Raw genomic sequence first — 19075 nt, 5'->3', positions numbered from 1 at the left:
GACCTCCTCAATGCTAACTAGCTTTCTGCTTAAGTAGTTGGTTTAAATCACATTTGTGTGAGTTTGGGTATGTGTGGAATACTGTTATTTGTTATTTATTAATTTCTCTGGTCCATCTCTAATGCCCTTGTCCTTTGGCCTTCCTCTCCAAGTTGAATAGAGGAAAAATGAGGAGAATGTAATGTGTTTCATTGCTTGGAAGGCTGTTAAAAAAGTCCTTGAATTAAATACTATTTTATTTTTCAAGGTTCTGAACTTGGTGACGGGGACATTGTGGAGCATCTACAGTCAGACAATGAAGACCTTTCTGTGGTACCCACTTCTCCCCCAGGAGAGGAAGTGTTGGCCGTTTCTCCAGTCGAAGCTGACCTCGACCCACCGACATCTACAGACCTTTCAGTTCCAGAAATATCTATGACAGAAGTAGCGTCCACAGATTCCACGACATCTCCGAAGTACACGCTTCAAGACATTGAGTCAGAACCTGACATGGAGCCCTTGCCTTCCCATGTGGAGAGCGGCGATACCCTTGAGGATCCGGATGACGTGAGCGGAGGACACAGTGGAGTGACCACGACCTCGTTGGATCTTTTTAATGAGAATTCAAACTTTGAAGATGGAGCAGACGTTGGTGGCAATGGAACGGAAGCAGAACTGACAAATTCCCTTGAAGAAGAAGAGGAAGAAGGAAGTGGTTTTGCCTCTGAGTCAGATGAACGTCCTTATGAATCCACGGCCGCGCCGTATCTGAGACAAGCCAATACGCCTCTGATGGCAGCAGTGGATAACCGCAAAGAGTTGGTGGTTTTCTTTAGCTTGAGAGTCACGAACATGATGTTTTCTGATGACCTGTTCAACAAGAGTTCCCCCGAGTATAAGTCATTGGAGAATACGTTTCTTGAGCTGGTAGGTACACAAGCCTTTGTGCTTGATATTATGCTTCTTCATGCTTTATTGTCATACTTGCTGTGTTAATTCAAACTTGGAATTCATTAGTTAACTTAACAATTGACAGGTTTTAGTGAGACTATAAACATATGAAACTAAAGCGTTGTAGAGGTGCCCCAAATTGGTGCTTGAAGTGAAACGTTTTGCTAGAAGTTAGCCTTGCAATTTGCCAAAACCTGTTCAAAACTTGTTAGCATTTATGGCTAACATTGTTAACAAAAGTGAATCAATCCCTTGTAAAATGACCGTTTATTACATACATTATTGTGCTTTGAAAATGTTCATTAGATGAAACAACAGAATTGACACTGGCTAATTGGTAACATGATCCAAAAGTGGTTCTTACCATCTTGCTATTGAGGAGCAGCGAAAGCTGTGCTAAATGCTACTTTTGGTGCTTGAATGATTCTGGACAACAAGATTACACCGTTGAATAAGCCTTACTTAAACAGCTTCATTAGTAAATCATTTTTTACTCTTCAATTTAGCTACTGAGAAATTATGTATTTTTTGAAGTAAAATTTTATTTTTTACTACATTTTTTTCAATGTGATCTTTTGGATGATGAGCTTTTCAAAAGTTCTTGTTAAAATATGCAGTAATCGAATGGTTTTATTTCACAGGAGTTATTGTGTTTTTAGAAAGAAAGGGGTATAAAATATTTTGTTCTACATAGACACAGCACTCTGGCTCCAGAAACTCTTCAAACCCTGGAGCTTCCAGTAAATCTGGGCCTGGGAGACAGACGACTCTAGCCTCCATTCCGGTATTTGTTTTTTCCATATTGGAAGTACATTTCCAATGCCTCAGAGAGCGCGTGATTAACCCTTTACTAAATGCAGTTTTTAACCTTTCTATAAAGCGACTAATGAATCTATCTGCTGTAGTTTGCAGCTTCTTGCTAACTAACTGTTACTTGTAACTTGTTTGAGCTACGCTTGTCTGTTGGTTCTTTTTAAAACTGTGAATGCTTCAAATATTGTCATGTTTGTCTTTGTGTGTGTCGCCTTAATGATTGGTTTAGGCTAGACATTTCACTTCTTTTGCTAATCACTCTCATGGATTGAGATTGTTATTGTATTTTTATGGTTATTTTAAGTCAAAATGGTGGGAATTAAACAGGACGAGTGAAATACAAGTGACTATTTTTGGATTAATTGAATGACTTAAAAGAACTTCAACTTCCTTGGTTTTCCTGTAAGTTGCACGTGAAGAAGAGCAAGACAAAACCAAAGCAGATTGTGTGCAGTCTACAAAAGATACACTTGCCATTTTACCTTATATAACTGCAACTGCCACTTAGTAATTATGAATACCAAGTTCTTTGTGATAGATAAAATACCAAAAATGTTATAATTTATAGTAATATTAATGATCTTAATTTTAACAGTCAAATCAGTCATTATTACGATACATGCAGCCAAATTCTTGCTTCTGCAATGAGCTTTTCACAAGAAGAGCCCTGGATACAATTTATTCACTTGTAAGCAACAGATTTATTTGAATTAAAGTTAGATTTAAATTGATAAAAGACCGATTTAATGGATTGGCCTTTCAGACTGTTGATTAATCATCTATAACTGACTTTATTTTGCTTTGCTGAAACTGTGATATTAAGTTAGTTTTTTTCCTTTCTGTGCATGGGTTTGCATACTATAGTGTTGTTCTGTCATACACCAAACATGCAAAAAACATCTTTGATGCTTTAAAGACAATCCTGCAGGTTGAGTGAACGGTGACTGAATGGTGAAATTGTCTCTGAATGATGTGATTAAAGGCTAAGTTATAATTGGACTTTCACAGGTTTATGCATTTGGTAAAAACAGCTTTAGTGTGTACGCTAGCACACTAGCTCAGGGTAGTCTGAATCATGGGACGTGGGTTTGCCTTAGTCATTGGTTTAAGGCTTTCGCTAAGGAGCTTTCAATAATTCTAAGTGGTTCCAGTACCACCACACATTGTGCTATTAATGGTCCAATCTGCTTAAGAGCAATGGTGAGATACAACAAGAGGACGGAATAATTAAACTATTGAATTTATTGTTCAAATAGACTAAATCATCAACAGGGGCCACAGAAATGTGATTGGCCACATTATCAACATTTGGCGTCCTTTCTTCATTTTGTGTATTTTTGTTGTCTCTAATTCTATATATTTGTTGCTTTGTTTGTTCTGAAATGTCTTGTTTTATGTTGCCAGTTTATGTATTTTTGTATGTTTTTGAGTAATTTTTGTGTTTTTTTTCTGTCATTTAGTGTGTTTTTGAAGTACATTTTGTTTTCTTGTACTTTTGCATGTTGTCAGTTTGTGTTTTTTGAGTAATTTTTGCGTATTTGTCGTACTTTTCTCATATTTTTTTGTGTTTTTAGTTATTTTGTGCATTATTGTTGTATTTCCATATTATTCCTTCATTTGGTGTGTTTTTAGTAATTTTTGTATGTTTTAGTCATATTTTTTCCTGTATTTTTGTGTACTTTTGTAGTTATTTTTGTGTACTTCTCCTGTCATTTGTTGTGTTATTGAACTCATTTTTGCTCCTTTTTGTTGTCTTTTAGCATATTATTCTATCATTTTGTGTTTTTAGAGTCATTTTGTACATTATTGTTGTCCTTACCATATTATTCTCTCATTTTGTGTTTTTTGAGTAATTTTTGTGTATTTGTCCAAATTTTTTGTATTTTGCTGTATTTTTGTGTGCTTTGTGTATTTTTCCCATCATTTGTTGTGTTATTGAAGTAATTTTTGTTCCTTTTTGTTGTCCTTTTGCATATTATTCTATCATTTTGAGTTTCTGAAGTTCTTTTGTGCATTAGTGTTGTCCTTTCATGTATTTTTCTATAACTTTATGTGTTTTTGGAGTCATTTTGTGCATTTACTTTTGGGTTTGCACAAAACTAGATGTACGAGAGCCACATGTGGCCCACGGATCACGAGTTGCTTATGTCTGGAGTAGATAATAAAGCAGGCAAATTCAATGTTTCTGGGATATTTTGGTGAAAGAAATGGACTCTTTGGAAATCAATCATGACATTACCATTAATGCCTTTTTTTTTATTTTTTTTATCATTTCCACTTATTGCAGAGCAATCAGTTAAAATCTTCTATCACTGCCATAAAAGAGATTACTTAATTTGTTTCAAGGCTTTTCTGCAGGTTGTTAAATCTCAGACATCTTTTGATTTCTGAAAAATTCATCAGTGCAAATCAGAGAGGGAGAGAATGCGAACTACTGGGACGGAAACATGACGGTTTGATTTTACTAGCCTTGGGTGTCGATCTGAATACAAAGCAATGTTTGGCATTCTGATTAGATGTTAATGTTGGGTGTTATGATGCATAATAAAGCAAAACAATGGACTTGTGTGCATGCATACAATACATTATATTTCAATTCTATTTTTGATATATAAATCTTACATATAAGAGATAAAATGCAGTAAATCTCCATCTCCAATATTTAATGGTTGCCCAAACCGTGGTTTCTGCAGTTCTTCTTGTTAATTGATGCATTTAGCTTCCTGGCAAAACTAATGTGCTCAGATGATTGAACTGGTAAGTGTTTTTTATACTGTACGCTGTCGACTGTCAGTAACCCATTAGAAAGTGTCGACATATTTCCTTTTAAATGGGCTTCAAACGGGGAGAAATAAACGTTAAAAGTAGATTTTTCGGCTGTTCAGTGATGGTTTACAAACACTAACAGAGCATTTAAAAACGCAGCCCATTTAAATGGATCTGATGTGACGCTATTCCCATTTGATGGTTTAATTAGTGTTACTGTAGCATCAGTGTCTCATTCGTATGTGAACATTGTTCACTCAGAGTAGCTTCGTTTCCTCCATTACTCCTGTACCTACTGGTTTGTAAAGCAACCACTAAAACTGGACATGGAGGTTGGACATTTATTTCTCACTTAGAGCAAACACCAAAAAAAAAAAAAAAACATATTTTATATCCTTTTTCATTATTTTATTTTATTTTTTTTACATCAATGAAGGGGTGTTTCACCTGGTTTTCTCAAACAAAAACCAGTAGATACATGCGTAACATCAAGAGGGGCGTTGTGATAGTGACGTATACGACTTTTGTCAAGTTTGTATAATATCTATGAAGGATTAGTGTTTTTATTTAAAACCAGGGAGTTAGGAGCAACAGATTAAACCAGTTTTATTTTTATTATGGGATCACCTGGAGTTTAAATGGGGTCGCCTGAGATGTCTAGTAATTGATAAAAAATTAAATAAATGATTGATTAAATCTTAATTTTTTTTAATTCTTATTATTATAAATTAAAACACACAAAAATAACTATATTTGGTAACACTTTATTTGATATTTTATACATAAGGATGACATTACGCTGTCATTATGTCCTGACACCTGTCAATAGCATGAATAAGGTGTCATTAAGTGTTGTTCGCTAAATTATGACACTATTGGAGCTATTTTGGCATAGCTAATTCACAATTAATAATAATGACAATGTAATAGTAAATATTACAATAGTAAATGGTCATGTTATTTATTATACCTGCAATTAATTAGGTTTCCAGCTCAAGTATTAATATTTCTTTATTATTTTATTTAATTTTTTGTCTGTGTTAATGAAATGTGTTGATACCCTCATAATGACGCTTGCACATGACCCTGCTTTCATGTTAAGTTTAAGTGTTTTGCATGGTTTTTATTTGAAAATAAAATAAAATTATAAATTATAGAAAAAAGTAAAAGAAAAAAAAATCCGAAAATTTTAGGAATAAGGATTTAATCAGTAATTTATTAGATTTTTTTTTATCAATTATGAGACAAATAAACTGTTATAAACCGCTATTCTATACTTTCACATTGTCAAATATAAATCTAGTTGATATTAATAATAATAATAATAATAATAATAATAATAATAATAAAATGCAGTATAGAATATCTGAGCTGGCACAACTCTGTATTTGTAACACGGTACAACAAAAAATGTCTTTAGGGTCGCTAGAAATTCTAGATATCAAAATGGGGTCATGATCCAAAAAAGGTCGGGAACCACTGATTAAAACTGTAGTTTGCTTTTGAAAGAACTTTGCTGGTAGTTGGGAGGGGATTGAGCTAATCTAATTTTAAAAACTAAACATGTATAACTCAATAATCTCATCCCTAAACGTTGTATTTAAAGGTTATCCAAGCATTGGGCCACTTGTTTTGGACACCTCAGTTCCTCCATTTTAATAGCAATAGAGAGGAAAGCTTCAGTCAATTGTCAGTGATATGTGGAGTAACCCGATCAGAGCAGAGCTCTTTAAGGCTTCTTATCTTAACCGCCAGGACGGCTAAAGCACTGTAATCTCTGCGTGTCTCACTGTAGTGGTTTGATGTTTGCCTCTGTTGTACTCAACCTTGATGCAGGTCCATTAGTTGAACCGTCTTTCCTCTCAAAGAGTACAGTCCGTTCCTCGTATTGTTTATTTGTATTCCTAAAGTTTGTATCTGTATGAATACATCATGGATTAAAATACAGTTGGTAGAAGTTTTTCAAAAGAAAAGCTGTAAAAAGGAGAAAAAAGTGTCGATGCGGCACTAAAAAAGTGTCGATGCGGCGCTAAAAAAGGGTCGATGCGGCGCTAAAAAAGGGTTGATACAGTGCTAACTTGTTCAAAAAAAAGGCTTGTTTGAAGACTTATTCTGGAAGAAAGCATGAACATTTGTACATGCGGGTTTTTGAGGATGCTGAATCCATTTTTTAAAGGTATCCACGCTGGTAAACCAATGGTTCCCACTCAAAATCAAGAAATCCAAGATGGCCGCCATCCATATTATCAATTTGGATATTTTGTCATAACTTTGGTTCTTTTTGACATAGAAGCATGATCTCAGTGGCAAGTTGTAGGTTTTCAGGGTCAAGGAATTCAATAATATTTCTTAAAATACTGTAACTTGTGCTCAGGGCAAGATCCAAGATGGCCGCCATCTGTATTGTGAATTTCAATCTTACCATTACTTTGGTTCTGTTAGACGTAGAAACAGGATCTTTGTGGCCAAATGTAGGTTTTTGGGGACAAGGATTGTCATGACATTGCTTAAAATACTGTAATTTCAATCCAGAGCAAGATATAAAATGGCCACCATAACGCTTTACACATGGAAAGGGTGAAATTGCAATTTCTTTCCAGCATCAACTGTGTATGACAATGGTGGCTTTTAAAGGGTGAACGATTTGATTTAAATACCCATCAAAACATGAATTAATATCTATTTTCATTGATTTCTCAGGAAGATTAGATCCATTGTGACCCTCCTGGTGCATGTACAGTATGGATAAGCATTAATCTGATTATGTTTATTTTGCAGTATTTGCCAACATGTACAATGATTAAACTCAAACTTCTGATGTAGATACTGTATCTGAGTTATGACAAAATATCCAAATGGCAATATGGATATTGACCAGGGTTGTGGTCATTTACAATTGATAATTATGATAAGATGAGATAAAACTTTATTGATCCTCCAATGGGGGAATTTAGATGTTGCAGCAGCTCCAAATATAACAGTATCAAACAATAATTAAATAAAGGAAGAAAAAAATACAATAGAATGAAATAATGCAAGGCATAAACAGTATGAACACTTTCGCTAGTGGATCACATGAACTAGACATAAACACAATTATGATGTAATTATATTTGTAATTGTAATTGAGAAAATATTTTGCTGTTGTAACCATTATTTTATTGTCATTAAGTTCAGATAATTGATTTTGTAATTGGCATGAACATTCATTTACAATTTAATGAAATTGTAAACGATAGTTTACAATTAGCTAACATGTTAATAAAATGTGTTCATGTTATGTTTTCCCACTATCTTTCAGTTCTATTGAGGATAATTATAATACTAAATGATAATAAACACCAAAAAATAGTACAGATATTTTAATGAATAAGGAAGCCTAACAAAGTAACCAAAAGATGGAAAAACAAGTTTAAAACATGAGTCAAACTGACCCGTTATAATAAGAGATGCTGGATTTAGCATATTAAAAACCCCCATGTGCATTTTTTTCATGCTTTCTTGCAGAGGTAAACATCCTTTTAACAAATCTGCCAGGCTTTTACGCAAATAAACTAAGATACGATACAATAGTGGAGAGCCAAGGCCTCCTTTGTACAGAGAAATCTGAAGATAATGGAAGAGTTCTTTAGAAAAGCAATGACTGGATCTTATGTGGCCTTAGAAAATGGAAGAAAAGAAAGGACTGAGATACATTTATCTTTTGTTCTTTTGCTCTGATTAACAGATATTGCTCTCCACAGTAGATCTATACAGATGGATGAGAGATTACAAATTAAAACCATGCAAGCACAACGTTTGCGTTGCAATAAATAACCGATACATTACAGAAGTTAACAACCAGTTCACCATAATTCCCAGTCTTTATGTATTCTTCTAAACTTGTTTTATTCTCCTCAGCCTCTGTGTGTTTCTCTCTTTCATGTTCTGCGGTTGAACTTCATTCCCTGTTCTTTAAACCGTTGCCTATGAATCCAACCCTGATTTAGTTCCTAATCTGATTATACAGGCAGTCAGTAATGGCACAATTTCATTCCTGCTTGGGAATTTAATTTGGAGTTATTCACAGCTTTCACACTCAAATGTGACCTCATTATTTTACAATCAAGCATGAAATGACAACCTCAGCTCAGCCACTATAGCACCAGGATGAAATAAACTCTCTCGCTTTGCAAGAAATCGTCTTGATTGTTCAACGTAATCGTTTCCTTCTCTTAATACTGAAGTCAATTTTTAATCCCTAATTTATTAACAACAAAAACGACTAATATTTAGGATAATTACGTTACTATTTATGTTCGCTTTGCACATTACTAATATATATATATATATTTTACTTTTCTTCCACAGCTTTTACCATATTTAGAGTCTAATTTGACAGGATTTAAGCAGCTGGAGATTCTCAACTTCAGAAATGGAAGTGTTGTGGTGAACAGCAAAATGAAGCTGAATAAGCCTGTTCCCTACAACGTGACGCAGGCCGTGCATTGTGTGCTGGAAGATTTCTGCAACGCAGCATCCAAGAGGCTCGATATCGAGATCGACAGTCGCTCCTTGGAAGTAGAACCAGGTTAGTAAAGAGTGCTGATACATCCAACTCAAGTAGAAGCATGGTTACTTGATTAAAATTGTACTCAAGTACACGTATGTCTTACATAAAATACTCACGTACAAGTAAAAAGAAGCTCAATTAAATGGTACTCAAAGTTAAAGTTACTCGTTTCTTTTACCCGCCATGTTTATTTGTTTGTTTTCTTGCCACGGTTGCTTTCCAAACATCTAATGTATAAACTTAAAAAGGAAGAGACCAAATGTTGTACAATTGGAACTTCATTTATTTTCCGCAAAGGCATCAGTATAAAACGTACAATCCTTTTTTTTTTTTTTTTTTTTTTTTTTTTTAATAAAATAACTATATAATAATATTAATTAAATTCAAATAAATAAAAAAAACCCTCAGGCTTTAAGTATAGCTACATTTATGAACTTTAAAACAGTGCCTTGTCGAGTGTTTTATGTGGGTAACAACATAATACATAGAAACCCCAACCTGAACCCAAAAAAGTGGCTTGGAAATGACACAACTAATAGACTAGGATTCTCAAAAAGGTGAATGTTGGGAGCATTTGGGGATAAAAGTGGAGAACCAAGCTTATTTGGTCAACTTGGGTATATATACTGATTCAGAATGTCAGTGTTCACAAGCTGTAACTTGAGCCCATTACCTCTTAAATTGAAAATCAAAATTGCTGCCAAATCAGCAGATTTTGGCCCATCTTTAGCATTTTACAAACAAACAGGTGGTATTCAGGGTTTGATAAGGTCAATTCATTTGGTTAACTTTTAGTCAATTCAGGATGTCCTTAAAGCCCAGTGCATTACATTACAGAAAAAACCCCTCAATGCATCATATTGTGCAAAGATGATCGTTAATGATTTTAGCAATACTTTGTGTTCATGCAGACTAAAACCAACATGTTCCCGGATTTTGCCCCAATTTGCCACTAACCGCAAGTTCCCGCGATATTTTTGAGAATCGCGCCAAGTCTATTAGTCCGTCCTGTGTGTAGAACAAACCGATCACGACATCTATCTATAAAGCAAGGAACGTCTGTCTGTCTGTCTGTGTGTTCCTCAAATATCTCTGCTCAGATTGACCTGAGACTTTCAACATGGCTGCTGCTTGGTTCAAAGGTGTGCAACGTCAGATTTGTTTGGACTGCAATAAGACCGTTAATGAATTATTTCATAAAATTATCCACTAGAGTCACGTGAGCGCCAGAGCCAATCGCTGCACGCCGTAGCCCCGTGTGCGGCAAAGCCAATCACTGGAGATCCCACCCCACCTTCTGGTTTTGAGCGGAGCAGCGATCCGCTGTGTGTGTCTACCGAGCGTTCACGCAGCGGGCCGGACTGAGGCTCTGTGTCGGGGTAGCAAAGCTGAGACGGGGGCTCGAGGAACGGTGCGTCCCGGCCAGCAGAGCGCCAACACTCTGCTGTGGCTTCACTTTTTACTTGCTTTGGGTGAACTGTGCGTGCGTGTGTGTGATTCAGAATTAAATTTGCATTTGAAATGAAGTGTTTACACGGTCAGTTTAAAGAGGATTTAACTTTCATTCTGACTTAAAGAGGAATTAAAGCTCTCATTTACTGTAAACGTGAGCGTCTCAAAGTGTTACTCCAGGCATAACTTCATGCTGGTGCGTTGCTTTTTCCCCAATTTATTCATTTAAATATATGAAAACACATAGTTATTACTCTACACATTTCACAACAAACCTAAATGTCCCTGACATCCCACCTTCAAACACAGCCTCATTTGGACAGCCATGAAAAAAGCTACTTAACCTCCCACTTTTCTATAGTAATACATAAAGTACTTCCTATGGGCACTGCACTAGTGCTGTAAATTTTATTTTATTTACTCGTATACACAGGGTGACTTTACGTGGTTGGCCTCTTAGGATTTGGAGAGAGCCTGCCACATAAATCTGGTGCATCCTTTTGGTTGGGCGAGTTCATGATTGCGTACGACCATAATATAAACCCACCATTCTTAGACTGTCAATCAAAATGTCCTTCAACTTCTCCTTTGAATGCATATCCTGGCTGCGTTAACGTCGATGAGCAATATTTCCTCTACCTTTTCATTTTCTTCCCGCGCTCTCTTTCTTTCTCTTCCTCTTTTAGCTGACCAAGCAGATCCGTGTAAGTTCCTGGCCTGTAACGAGTTCTCTCGATGTGCGGTGAACAGTTGGACGGGGGAGGCCGAGTGTGTGTGTGACCCAGGCTACAGCGCGGTCCACGGCCTCCCCTGTCAGAGCACCTGCGCTTTAGAACCAGACTACTGCCAAAATGGAGGTCTCTGTGAAATAATCCCTGGTCACGGAGCCACGTGCAGGTACCTGCACACTGACCACATGTTTCACAACAGTTTATCTTCTTTGCATGTGTTTAAATAAGATAAATCAGGTAAAAATCATCATAAAAACTGTTAAATAAATATATAAAAGAGCACTTATTTAGTTTTGTATTCAAGAGATGCAATGCAATTCCAGCAGGCATTCAAAAAAAAATGAACTTGTCAGATTTGTATGGGAGGTGGTCCGCTGTTATTGTGATCAGTTTGGCTGTGGAGTTGCATGCATATTAGTTTTGCAAATAAGAAACATACCAATCAAACAAATACAAGCATGTTTTACATATATAAAAACATTTTATTGTTTTTGTAATTAAAAATAATGTATTAATTTGATTGGTTTGTTTCTTATTTGCATTTGTTTGTGAATTATGTTTTGTATTCACAAACCACACAATTTATCAAGTGATAAATTGTAAAAACTGTAAAAAATTATTTCGTTTTCTACTAAAGATATGCAATGCAAATCCACCTGGCATTAAAAAAAATTATATTTGTATGGCAGATATTCTGCTGTTGTTGGAGTTACATGCATTTTAGTTTTGGAAATAAGAAACATACCAATCAAACAAATACAAGCATGTTTTACACACACAAAAAACATTTTATTCAATAACAAATAACTATCTTTTTAGTACTAAACAGGACATTTATTAGAAACATTACTGACAAGTGGACAACGTATGGCAAAAGTGACAGTTTTGTTGCTGCAGAATTGATTTTTTTTTTGTTGTATGTGAAGGCAATTTAGTACATGTTTCTTTGCATATGTATAATTATTATTAATTTTTAAGGTTATTAGTTAAATAATGTTTTTAGTTGCATCAATACATCCTACTTTATGAATAATTCTAATAACTCTCATTTGTAATTTTACTAATGTATTCATCATAGTTTTTCCTGATATCTGGCCATTCAAAGACAAGTCAACATAATATGCACAACTGTAACACCCCATTGCACTCTCACCTTAAAATAGTTGACTCTCCCTCACTACTTCTATTGTCCCACCCTGACTCACTCTTCCCTGTTCCCTTCCCCCGCACCTAGGTGTAACACTGCCCTCTCTTTTACTATTCTCCCTTTAATAGAGTTTTTCTTACCCTGACTTAGGGAGGGCTGGTGATGGTCACAATTATGCACAGTTAAGAAAAAAAATCCAAAAGAAACCCACCAAAAACCCAAAAGAAAGTAGTTTAAAATCGATAAATAAGTTTTTGTTTAGTTAATAAAATGACTAAAGGCTAAATCTGTGACCAGATGAAACTAATACTAATGATGTGTGTTTCAGGTGTGCGGTGGGTAAATACTGGCACTATCACGGCGAGCGTTGCAGCGAGCTGGTGTCCGTGCCCATGGATCCGTCCATGGTGGTCACCTGCCTGGTGGGAAGCCTCTGCCTGGTTTGTGCCGTCATCGGCGTTTTAATCTTCATCAACAAAAAATGCATCCAAAACAAAAAAGCTGTGACGTTGGTGTAAGTGTTTCATCCTTTGTTACATCTTTTTTTTTTATTTTAAAGTTTTCCTTTTTTATTCCCATGCAGGACAGTTTTTTTCTCCTTTATATTGTAGGCACACCCTCGCCCCTTATGCCTTTGAGAACACGTTGAGGGTCAATCCGGTATTTGAGAACGATGACGGTGTCTTAACACAAGTGTCCACTTTACAATACTCGTCCAGTTCTTCTTCTTCTTCCCAGTCCCAGCAGTCTGAGCCAGAACATTTTGCCTCTATTGAAAAAATACACCTGAGTATTAAGGTATATGCTGTATAATACGCTGTGCTGCTGGGAGCAAGCTAGCTAGCATATCGCTAACCTCAAATGCTGGCAGAATATTCACTGATCCACGCTTCATACTAACCTAACCATAGGCAGAGTTTGAGATTCTTGCTGGGGGTGGGGTACAAAAGAAAAGATAGAATTACGCTAAATACATAGACCGTCTCAAGATTCGCGCCAACCACAATCTGTGGAACTTATACAATGTTCCAAAATTATTTGTAACTTAATTGATAATGTTGACAACAAATATTTGCGTCAACGTGTCGTTTAATGTTGTAAATTCATGGTAAAATCAGGCCGGCGGCCGCTTTCTGCTTCATTTTTGCAGTGTCGCTTCACGAAGAATTGCGCACCAGAAGAAGAACCAACCTAAAGTCTCAAATGTTTGGGACCATTTCACTGAAAACTTAAACTACACACTTGAGGTTGAACTAACATCTGTGACATGAAACTAACAGTAGCTGCATTTCCGTTATCCTTGAAAATGCGCAAAATCTAAATAGCGCAATAAGAACTAGTCACGGAAAAAAAAACTCAAATCGCTAAAAAGTTTTCATGCTTTCATGAGGAGGAATTTCAGACGTTTCGATATTGAAAATTGTAGAAAGCGCAATGGAAACGCTTTTTTCGCAATTACACGTGATCAGGTCACATGACCACTTCTCTCCAAGAAAACATGGCGCGGTACGTGTAAACAGAAGAAAAGACCGAGACATTTCTTAGCGTTATACGTTCAAATTATTACTGCCACATTACTGTAAATGTGAAACAATAAAGGAATACAGAGTGTTATAATCAGATATGGAGCGTCCGTCTTCCTGCTGCGAAGTCTCGCGGGATGAGATTTCACGTGAGTTACAAAACTCCAAAACAACCTTCAATGGAAACACGTTCAAAGCGCAATTATACTTTGTTGTTAGAATTAAAGCAGCAGAAAACTACAGTATTTTATATCTCAATAACATTTCAACGTGGTTTGACTCAGGCTTTAAGACATACTTTTTAGTTTTGTTTCTAATGGAGTTTAGTGAAATTATTTATATTTTCAATTGATATTGATCAACTTTTATGACACTAGTGCCAAAAAATAAGTCGTATTTCTAAAACCAAAACAAATGAATTAATTTTGTACAGTCACTGTGTTTAATGGCACTTAAAATATTTGTGTATAGTATTACGTAGATGATATTAAGAATTGTATTTTTACGAATGAATTTGGGGAAAATATGAAAACTTTTGACCACTGCCCCCACAAACTCTGCGTATGAACCTAACCAAACTCTAACGCTGCTTTCTCTGCACTAACGTTCTCTCTCCTAGTGTCTCTGAGGTTCTCGGTTGAGTTCCTATCTTTTAATCCTCTGAATCACTAGAGCGTTGTCAAACGGGAGACTGAGCAGTGATTTTTAAAAGAAATACACAACCTGTCGTTGTATCTCAACAGATCCCCTGACATCTCTACACAACCAAATCAGAAAAGTTAGTCTCCGACATGATGGATTTTCATCACCACATACCACACAATGAGGTAAGACACAAATCCTAATATAATAATACAGCATGCCAAGACTTTTCTTTCAAAATAAGACGCAAGACACCATGCTGGGGATTTTTGTCATGTTTGTCTAATCGCAAGTACCCCTTAGTTCCTGTATTGTGCATTCTGTCCAATATTACCGTTGGATTTAAGCCTTTTTTTCATCTATTTCTGATGTTTTTTTCGCCGTTGTATATTTTCCATTTTACGTTGTGACGTATTTCAAAGAGTTGCCCAACAATTTGTTATTGATGGATGAGCAAAATGTAAACATTTGACTTACAATGTTAGAAAATGAAATAAAAAATGTTTCTGTGTACCCCCTGGGATGTGTTCAAGTACCCTTAAGGGTGCACGTACCCCTGGTTGGGAACCACTCTGCCTCGTTTCTTGTTTGGAAATCCTTTTTGTTCAAATGGTACATTTTTTTTCTTTTAAAAAATTATTTTTACCTCACATTTTTAGCACTCAAGGAACAAAGTTTTCCACATTTGGTCCAGTAACTACGTGCATAAAAACAAACAAACAAACAAACAAAAACAGGATCAGGGATGAACCAAAACAAAAGAAAACTAACAATAATAACAGTTTCGTTTATTCAGACAAAATTCATTAGTAATTCCAGCAAGATTGTTTTTGTCATGTTTTTTTTATAGTGTGTGAAGGTTTCATTTATTCAGACTACTGTTACTTAGGAAATCCACTTTATTTCCTTGACTTCTAAACATCAAAGGACACATCAAAGCGATCAGCAGACGCCTCTGACAAACACTGGCAGGAAGTGGATTTCCTAAGGAACAGTTTTCTGTATAAATGCAACCTTAACATATTATTCAAAATGAAGACAAAAGGAATCTTGCTGGAATTATTAACACGATTGTACAGTTGCGCATGCTAAAATAAACAGCAACTTTTTGCAACATTCAGCAACAAACCGCATGTAACAGAACATATGTGAAATTTTTGTTATGTTTCTTTTGACTAGATTTACTGCAATATTTGTCATATTTTCTTGTAAAAATAAGATGTCAATGTTAAATCTTAATCTAAATGTTAAGTATGAAATCTAAACCAGCCGGAAATTGGCACCGGCAGACCCCCGCGACCCTGTTAAACGGGAATAAGCGGGTATGAAAATGGATGGATGGATGGATGGAAATCTAAACCTAAATGTTTAATCTATGTGTAATCTAACTCTAAATGTTGAATATAAAATCTAAATGTTAAATATAAAATCTAAACGTTAAATATAAAATCTAAATGTTAAATATAAAATCTAAATGTTAAATATAAAATCTAAATGATGAATCTAAATGATAAATCTAAATGATAAATCTAAATGATAAATGCTAAATCCTAAATGTTAAATCTAAATCTAAATAATATATGTAAACGGTAAATGTTAGACCACAAATAACGCTCGATCGTATCAAAGATCTTTCATTTTGATACTTCTTGTGAATTTGCATGTTAGCCAAATATTTAGTTTCACCCGTGACATTTAGATTTCACATTTAAGATTTAATTTAACATTTAGATTCAGATTTAACATTTAGATTTCACATTTAATATTTAGATTTCACATTTAATATTTACATTTAACATGTATATTTAGATTAAACATTTAAATTAAACATTTAGATTTAGAATTTCACATTTAGATTTAGAATTTCACATTTAGCATTAGATTTAGATTTAACATTAGATTTTGAAATAATATTTAACATTTAGCATTAAAGATGTAATATTTAGATTTAACATTGACATTATATTTTTAATTATATTTTAGAAAAGTAAATATCACAAATTCCACAGTATTGCTGTAAATCTGGTCAAAAGTAACATAAAAAAATCAAATATGTTTTTTTTTATACGCAGTTTGTAGCTAAATGTTGTGAAAAGTTGCGTTTATTTTAGCATGCACAACTTTACAGTCTGCACCCCATATGCGAGAAGGAGCATTTCTTGTGTAAACCCTTGGCAAAGGTTGTTTTTTCCTCATAATGAGGGCTTTATTATGCAACAAACCGACACACGTTGGTGTTTTAGAGTTAAAATGTTTGTTGCTGTGGATCTTCATGCCATTCTTCACTGTTAAGTCCCAAAAAGATCATGAATGTATGAATGACTGTGATAGAAATGTGCTGCTGTGCTGTATCTACATCAGGCTAATCTTTACATTGATTTTACAGAATCATGCAACTATTGAGAACCGTCTACTACTACTGCTTCTTCTTTTTTTGTATTACTCATTTTCCATTTAAAATGAAAGAATAAAAATGTTATTCCAACAAGAAAAAAAACATTCTTCTGGTGGATTTTTTGACTGCTGTGCAATCACTGTCGCACTTCTCAGTCCAAGGAAACTGTTTGGTTCATTGTGTCATTGTAATGTAAAAAAACAGCTTCAGAAAAACACAATAATCCAAATTTACAATGCTGTTTTTTTTTTAAATCAATGCTTAAAAAATAAGAAAAGGGGAAAAAAAAGCATTTTTTAAAAAGACGTAACAACCGCGCTGTGAAAGATGCAGATGTAAAAGCTCAATCAATTGTTTCATAACCGACATATTTTGAACATTTAGCTAATTTTTGTAAATGTAAAATGTAAAACAGCATGTTCTATATCATGTAGATTTAAATTTAACATTTTAACCTTTAGATTTACATTTCACATTTAGATGTAACTTTTACATTTAGATTTAACGTTTATATTTAACTTTTACATTTAGATTTAACATTTGTATTTAACTTTTACATTTACATGTGGATTTAACATTTATATTTAACTTTTACGTTTAGATTTAAATTAACATTTCACATTTAGATTTAACATTTGTATTTAACTTTTACATTTACATCTAGATTTAACTTTTATATTTTACATTTAGATTTAACATTTACATTTAGATTTATTTTTCACGTTTACATACATAGAACATGCTGTTTTACATACATTTCTGTCTCAAATAAAAGAAAAAATAGCTAAATGTGAGGAAAGTGAGCTAAAATGTTACTACTTTTTACATTCCCATACTCCGATGGTTTATATCTCATCAGATGGAATTATATTAGTGAGGCTGCTCATTTAATTAAGGTTGCACTTTCTCACCTTATGCAAATATATTTTAACGTTTTCATTCTGTTGACTGATTAATCAACAATTAAAGCCACTGGGCTTCATCATATTCTTTTTACGGTTGCTGTTTGATCAATTACTGTTATGCATTAAATGCTTTTTATTTGTTTTTTAACTGAAATTAAGTATAGGCTTAATGATCCTAAAAAAACAGGGTATAAAATCTTGTCATGTTTAATCCAGCTGTAGGAATAAATGTGTGATTTTGATCGTTGGCGTTCTTATTATCTCAGCGTTGGGACTAATAACCAGTTCAGGTTCAAATCTCAACAGTCGTCTGAACAAAGCTCTACTGAATTAATATAGCGGAAGATGGAAGGATGGTTGAATGGGTTGTGTTGACCCTGCCAGAATGCATTAAATCAATAGATCGTTGACGTAATGTGACGTCGGCTTTCTCAACTTTCAAATTAACGGCCAGTTGGACATGTTGGAGTAACATCGTGTGAGTTTGAATTGTTATCAAAATTAAAGACGCATCGTTGTCTGCAACTTTACTTTCCAAGTTAAATAAAGGAAAAACTATAGAAATGACACAATAATATGACAACATTTTGCTCAGAATATGATGAAGAAACAACTATATAGCATAATGATGAAGTGATAACACACATTTTAAATATAAACTTTGTAAATAAGAAATTAAAGTGTTTAGTGCTTCCTGTCGTCTCCCTCCAGATGTGGGACCAAGACTGACCCTTGTCTTTTTAGTTATGTTCTAATAAAGATCATTTCTGTCATTATTTTGTGTCATTTTGTTGTTGTTTGTCTGTTCTTTTTTAATTCATTATAGTTTTCTGTTATTGTGTGTTTGTATTATCCCCCGCCACAAAAATAAGTTTGAACTCCGGTGTGTGGCTTCAGGGTATCTATACCTTGATGGAGTTCGAAAATGAGAAGTGTGCAATTAATTCTTCCGGAGTTATTGCCCTTGTTGCGTTTTTGGACTTTGAGGCATCTTCAAAGGGGACAGCTTTTCTTAGAAAACGTTTAAAATAGGATAACCAAATTCGGTGTGTGGCTTCAGGGTATCAATACCTTGATGGAATTCGAAAATGAAAAGCGCGCAATTATTTTTTTTTGAGTTATTACCATAGTCCCGTTTTTTTTTTTTAACTCTGTTCGAGGTATCTTCAAAGGGACAGCTTTTCCTTGAAACTGTTTAAGATAGGATAACCAAATTTGG

At 34.6% G+C, this 19075-nt stretch overlaps 1 protein-coding gene across 1 annotated transcript in view; it reads left to right on the top strand.

The window, feature by feature from the left end:
* Nucleotides 1-18585, top strand: part of impg1b (interphotoreceptor matrix proteoglycan 1b) — a 36508-nt gene extending 17923 nt beyond the window's left edge. Inside the window, 8 exon segments of the mRNA XM_028437186.1 lie at nucleotides 248-906; nucleotides 1625-1714; nucleotides 8860-9079; nucleotides 11200-11410; nucleotides 12720-12905; nucleotides 13003-13189; nucleotides 14658-14741; nucleotides 18568-18585. Coding sequence (XP_028292987.1) covers nucleotides 248-906; nucleotides 1625-1714; nucleotides 8860-9079; nucleotides 11200-11410; nucleotides 12720-12905; nucleotides 13003-13189; nucleotides 14658-14741; nucleotides 18568-18585 — 1655 coding nt within the window.
* Nucleotides 18586-19075: the final 490 nt, after the last annotated feature.

The sequence above is a fragment of the Gouania willdenowi genome, chromosome 22 (genome assembly GCF_900634775.1).
Source record: "Gouania willdenowi chromosome 22, fGouWil2.1, whole genome shotgun sequence".
Taxonomy (NCBI): Eukaryota; Metazoa; Chordata; class Actinopteri; order Blenniiformes; family Gobiesocidae; genus Gouania; species Gouania willdenowi.
The sequence above is the reverse complement of the archived record's forward strand: the minus strand, read 5'-3'. Positions and strand labels throughout refer to the sequence as shown.